Genomic DNA, 1335 nt, shown 5'->3' on the forward strand with positions numbered 1-1335 from the left:
TTCAATGCTGGCAATTCAGTGGAGACAAAGAGGCAAATCAGGCATGACGACAGTGGGGGGAAAATATACTTTACAGGGAAAGATCAGGGGAGTGTGAAGAGGTCAGAGGTCATGTCTGTAGGTGTGAAGGCCACGCAGAAATAACTGATCTACGATGCGACGCATTGTGAGCTTGTATATCTGCTATTTTCACGCACTAGGCCTATATATATTTTCATGGATAGAACAAATGATCAAAGACGTTCTTTCTCCTTTCAACATTTTTGGTTAATCGAAAAACTAATTGATGCAAATAATCACTACGAAAATAATAGATAGTTGCAGGCCAAAAATTGTTGACTCATAGTGACATCATCGGGGATGACGAGACCCCCTGATCAGTGAATATATAAAGACCCACAGGGTCTCTTCCACTCATTCTGCAAGCGGAGCTTCTCTCTGTCCCCACATCTCTCCATTTCACTTAAACAACATATACTCGAGCTGCCCAATACCACCATGTCTGCTGGAAATGCTAAGATCGGAAAGCCTGCCCCCAACTTCAAAGCCACAGCCGTGGTTGATGGGCAGTTTAAAGACATCCAGCTATCCGACTACAAGGGGAAATTTGTTATATTTTTCTTCTACCCCTCGGACTTCACCTTCGTGTGCCCCACTGAGATTGTGGCTTTCAGCGAGAGGGCAGAGGAATTCCGTCAGATTGGCTGTGAGGTCATTGCCGCCTCCACAGACTCTCACTTCTCTCACCTGGCCTGGATCAACACGCCAAGGAATCAGGGTGGTCTGGGTCCCATGAACATTCCCTTGGTGGCAGATCTCACTCAGTCCATCTCCAGAGATTATGGCGTGCTCAAGGAGGATGAAGGCATCGCATACAGGGGTCTGTTTGTGATTGATGAGAAGGGCGTCCTGAGACAGATCACCATCAATGACTTGCCTGTTGGCCGCTCGGTGGATGAAACCCTGCGTCTGGTCCAGGCCTTCCAACACACTGACAAATGTGGAGAGGTGTGCCCCGCTGGCTGGAAACCAGGAAGTGATACCATTATCCCTGATGTCCAGAAGAGCAAAGAATTCTTCTCTAAGCGACCCTTTTCCAGTTGACTTCCTAGCCGTAGCACTTATAACCTCAGTTTATTTTTGGTGTCCAATGTCATCTCGACAAATTCTGAAAGTTGTGTGCATCCTAAGCACATTGGTCACATGTACAACACCTCACATTCTTGTTCGGTTGAGACAGCAAGCATCATCCAAATCCAAATGACCCCTTAAACCCTCCATTCTTAGAGAATCAGACTTGAGTTGCAACTGTACTTGGATCGTTTTTTTTTGTTG

The 1335-nt window shown here is 46.4% G+C and overlaps 1 protein-coding gene across 1 annotated transcript; it reads left to right on the top strand.

Annotated features, from left to right (window-relative positions):
- Window positions 1–493: 493 nt before the first annotated feature.
- On the top strand, window positions 494–1104 carry LOC308105826 (peroxiredoxin-1-like; the record flags this gene model as incomplete). The annotated part of the gene is made up of 1 exon (XM_080456750.1): window positions 494–1104. The coding sequence occupies exon 1, from the start codon at window positions 499–501 to the stop codon at window positions 1102–1104; it is 606 nt and encodes a 201-aa protein (XP_080312876.1). The 5' UTR covers window positions 494–498.
- Between the last annotated feature and the right edge of the window lie 231 nt (window positions 1105–1335).

The sequence above is a fragment of the Gymnoscopelus braueri genome (assembly GCF_963280865.1).
Source record: "Gymnoscopelus braueri genome assembly, chromosome: 18".
NCBI classification, from domain to species: Eukaryota; Metazoa; Chordata; class Actinopteri; order Myctophiformes; family Myctophidae; genus Gymnoscopelus; species Gymnoscopelus braueri.